Source organism: Nerophis lumbriciformis, linkage group LG22 (assembly GCF_033978685.3).
Source record: "Nerophis lumbriciformis linkage group LG22, RoL_Nlum_v2.1, whole genome shotgun sequence".
Taxonomy (NCBI): domain Eukaryota; kingdom Metazoa; phylum Chordata; class Actinopteri; order Syngnathiformes; family Syngnathidae; genus Nerophis; species Nerophis lumbriciformis.
The window spans coordinates 14,862,459-14,867,458 of NC_084569.2; the positions used below are offsets into that span (position 1 = coordinate 14,862,459).

The following is a 5,000-nucleotide window of genomic DNA, read 5'->3' on the forward strand; positions in this document are numbered from 1 at the left end:
CAACTCAATCACCAGAATTTTACTATAAAATGTAAAGTGTTTTTTGCAACATATTACAGTAAATGCAAAAACTTTACCATCGTTTTTACCATTAAAAAATAAAATAAAAATAAAACTGTGATACCGTTTTACCATTTGATTATTGTATTTTTTTTTAACGTACACTGTAAAAAATATATTTTTTTTACAGTTAAAAAAACTAGCAACTCAATCATCAGAATTTTACTATAAAATGTAAAGTGTTTTTTGCAACGTATTACAGTAAATGCAAAAACTTTACCATCGTTTTTATTTTATTCTGGCTACTGAGCTGCCAATTTTTTACCATTAAAAAAAAAAAACTGTGATACCGTTTTACCATTTGATTATTGTATATATATTTTTACGTACCCTGTAAAAAACGTTTTATATTTTACAGTAAAAAACTAACAACTCAATAAAAAAACTAAAAAAACTGTGATACTCTTTTACCATTTGATCATTATATATATATTTTATTACGTACACTGTAAAAAAATATTTTTTTTCCAGTAAAAAAATAGCAACTCAATCACCAGAATTTTACTATAAAATGTAATGTGTCTTTTGCAACATATTGTTTTACCATTGACAGTAAAAAAAATAACAACCATGGATCTTACAGTAATAACACTGGCAGCTTGGTCGACAGAATTTCCCTTAAAAAAAAAAACAGTGGTAGAGTTTTTTCTATTTACAGTAATATGCTGTAAAAAAAAAATAAAACAATTTTTTTACAGTAAAATGTATTGTCATTTTTTTTTTTTTTTTTTCCCAATTTTTATTTGCATCCAGCATAAGACATTCCTATCCATTACATCATATTTACATACATCATATATTTATTGTCTGCCCTAACTGTCAAAATATTGTTTTGTTTATATCCCAGCGATGCCCCCCCCCCCCCCCAAAAGAAAGAAACAGAAAGAAAACAAAATTATATATATATATAAATATATATATATATATATATATATATATATATATATATATATTTTTTTTTTTTTTCTAACTTGTTTTTCTTTATTTAATTGATTTATCTGTATTGTCATTTTTACAGTGTACAATTTGATGGATAACTTACTCTAAAACCATAAGTCAAGCAGAAATGTAAGTGTTTTAACAAAATAAAATGTTTGGAAAGTATGATGATATATTTTTGCTATACTGGATAATATTAAAGTTAAAAAGGTATGCAATGTCATGCGGTACCTGCATTTTTTTCTGTTAAAAAGGAAAGAACAAATACATTACGTATGAAAAGATTATGTACTTTATTGACGCATATTATTTCCAGGCCTTTGTGGGTCACATCTGGCCCCCAGGCTTTGAGTTTGACATCCTTACCGTAAAGAGTATATGGAAGGAACATTCCACCTGTCCATACTCCCTCCCTCACCGTGCTCTCCTCACTCCCACCCCCGTCCCCTCATCTAACAGCCTACCCTGGACGAACCCTGGGGGACGCAGCCACAGGTGGGTGCGGGTGGGCCTTACCTGTGCATGGCGCTGCCCCTTCCTTGCCACCCCCCCTCATTAGGCCACAATAATAGGTACACGGTCTAATCAGAAACACACAATAATAAACATATTTTTGCCTGTGTCGCTCGAAACTCAGCTTCATGTACCTAATGTTGTGGCCAACAAAGATATTTAGTGTAAAATGTGTGTGTGGAGGGAGGGGTTGCATGCATACTTCCGGCTTCCTGCAAAATTATGAATGGGTTTGAAGGCAATGTCTCTCATCTTTGGCTGAATTCATTCAAATTGAGACCGAACAGAACCTGTGGCTTTTCCAAACACAACATACTGTACATGCCTTCCATAATGCTGCTATTAAACAAAAAAGGCACTGCTTGCATTGTAGGTTAGCGCTCTAAAGTGTAAGTCAGTGTTTTCTTGATGCTACTGTAGAAAGGGGATTCATTCGGCTCCCTTTCGTCGTGGTTTACCTGACACATGAAACGTGACAAATCGGGGGGGTGTTTTGTGGCAATTCCAACTTTGACCACATATAGAGTGGCGCTTTCCATCATTTTCAGCAGACTGCATTGCAAAATGATCAAATCCCCACCCTCCTCTCATGTGTGATCCACCCAGGAATGGGGCCGTATGAATCCCTTCCCTACTGTATAATGCCGCATTTACTGAAATTATGCTTCTTTTAATACCTTTTTTGTCCTCGCTGTCCTCTCTTTGCTCTAAATCAGGGTTTCCCAAACTGACTGAAAATGGGTCATTGGTCAACTTTTGTTTGGTCTGCGATTGAAACACACTGCAAAAAGTCAGTGTTCAAAAACAGGAAAAAAAAATACAAAAATGAGGGGTATTTTATTTGAACTAAGCAAAATTATCTGCCAATAGGACAAGAAAATTTGGCTTGTCAAGACTTTCCAAAACAAGTAAAATTAGCTAACCTCAATGAACCCAAAAATACCTTAAAATAAGTATATTCTCACTAATAACAAGTGCACTTTTCTTGGTAGAAAAAAAATGAGACCTTTTTGCTCAATATGTTGAAAAATATTCTTAAATTAAGTAAATGCAAGTGCCATTATCTTGACATAATGATATGCGCTCGGCATTACATTTCTTGAAACCAGCAAACTTATACTAAAAACTAATTTATTGTTCTTAATGGAAAGGCAACAAGGCAACCGCTTGTTATTCTCTGGGTTTCCTAGCCGCTAAGGCTAAATCATATTGTCTAAAAATGCATTTTTCCATCGATAACATGACATCATCGCGCCAAGTGCGTGCTCTTTCAGTCAAGTGGTGCACATATATACAGCCCGGCCCACGGCCAAATTTTTTTTAATTGTAATTTTGAGGAATTTATCTGAATGTGCATGAACTATTTCTGTTCAAAATAGTTTGAAATGTCAAATGTTAAATGTTTAAATATTAACTGTCAGTTTACTGTACTGTGCCAACTGTACTACTATATGAGTATGTATTTTCTATTTTCTATATATTTTCTATAGTTAATTTGGCTGTCATCTGTTTTAATATGAGACACAATTGTGTTAAAGTCATGAATTTTTTTTTACATGCTTGAAATAAGAAATAATTACTTTAAAAAAGTAGTTTTATACTCGTGAGTGTTGATGACACAGCTTTGCAACGGTTGATATTCTAGTTTCAAGCATGTTTTACTCAATATAGGTCATCAAATCTCAGCAACAAGCTGTAATATCTTACTGAGATCATTTAGGACCAAAACCCTTAAAACGAGTAAAACACTCGAACATAAAATCTGCTTAGTGAGAAGAATTATCTTATCAGACAGAAAATAAGCAAATATCACCCTTATTTGAGATATTTAATCTAACTTAGATTTCAGTGTTTGCAGTGCAAAAAGGAAACTTAAAGGGGAACTGCACTTTTTTTTTTAGAATGTTGCCTATCGTTCACAATCATGAGAAACAAGAAGACAAAAAGTTGTTTTATGTTTTTTTTGGCATTTCTAACATGTAAAAATTGGCTCGTTCTAGGTGGAATCCTACCTCTAAATCACTACAAAAATGCATTAAAAAAAATGTCAACAATAATTCATGTACATTCCATAAACTGTATAATGATCAAACTGTAGCGATATTGTTATTGTAAGAGCGAACACTGAGGAACTATCTTTCTAGCGTAGTAACACATCGACGGGCTGTGGTATTAGCCGTAAAAGCTAACTACGGCAAGCGATAAGCTGGCTTCTATGTCGGCACGAAGCGCGTTTGAGTTTTTAATGCACGACACTTTGTGATAAGACACCAATCTGTACTGACTCAAAAACATGAGCAATCATATTCCAGTATCTGTAAAGTATTAATTAGCCCACATTTCATGTTTTGTATGTACACAGCTAGCTCGACAGTGGATGTAGTTGTAATAACAAGCGTGATGTGCTGCGTGTATCATGATCAATATAAAGTATGTTCATTTTGATCCAGCTGGCCGGGGATGTTTTTTCCAGTTTATTTTGGGGGTAGGCACTCCATTTATGTCGAAATAGCATGGCTTCAAATTCCACATTTTGCAGCTTTGAGTCTCTTTCACCTCACTCTCTCGGCTTCCGTCTGATCCAACGTCTCACTCTTCCTTCGTGCTGGCTTCTAGGAGCATTAGTTCATCCTCAGTATATTCAGAGTCAAAAAGATATGGTTGTGAATCCTGATTTGTCCAAAAAAAAACATGTTGTTTGTTACCTAATCTGCCATGATTCAATCAATCAATCAATCAATCAATCAATCAATCAATCAATCAATCAGAGTTTATTTATGTAGCCCTTAATCCCAAGGGTCTCAAAGGGCTGCACAAGCCACAATGACATCCTCGGCTCAGATCCCACATTAGGTGCAATGGACGTCGAGTGGATCTAGTTAATAGTGTGAGAGTGGTCCACCCCGGGTCCTGACTTTGAACAGCTAGCGCTTCATCTGTGGTCACCTAATAACCTCTCCACGCAGAAGAGGGGGGCAGAGCAGAAAAGAGACGGCAGATCAACTGGTCTAAAATTATTATAAATGATTATGATTAGAACACACACACTTTTGTTTCTAGAAGTAGGAACACAGATTTGTTGGCAGAAGTCGAAAGTGCGCTGCTATGGAAACGGAATAAAATGCGCCGAGGAATTAGTTCCGACAATGGTTAAAATTACCAAAATACGGTAAATATTGTAGATATTACATATTGTTATGAAGCCACATCTTCCAAGTGGTTTCTATCATCTTTAAAATTAAAATAAAAAACAAAAAAATTAGAGATGTCCGATAATATTGGCAGTCCGATGTTATCGGACGATAAATGCTTTAAAATGTAATATCGGAAATTATCGGTATCGGTTTCAAAAAGTATAATATATGACTTTTTAAAACGCCGCTGTACGGAGTGGTACACGGACGTAGGGAGAAGTACAGAGCAGTTGCGTCTCCCAGTCATACTTGCCAACCCTCCCGATTTTCCCGGGAGACTCCCGAATTTCAGTG

General features: G+C 35.1%; 1 protein-coding gene across 2 annotated transcripts in view; it reads left to right on the forward strand.

Moving 5' to 3' along the window:
• srl (sarcalumenin) overlaps nt 1-5,000 on the forward strand; it is a 51,270-nt gene that overhangs the window by 32,696 nt on the left and 13,574 nt on the right. The window contains exon 4 of one of the 2 annotated variants that reach the window (XM_061974173.2): nt 1,459-1,494. The exons of the other annotated variant lie outside the window; for it this stretch is intronic. Within the exon in view, the coding sequence (XP_061830157.1) occupies nt 1,459-1,494 (36 nt within the window). The remainder of the gene's footprint in view (nt 1-1,458; nt 1,495-5,000) is intronic. 2 annotated transcript variants of the gene reach the window in all.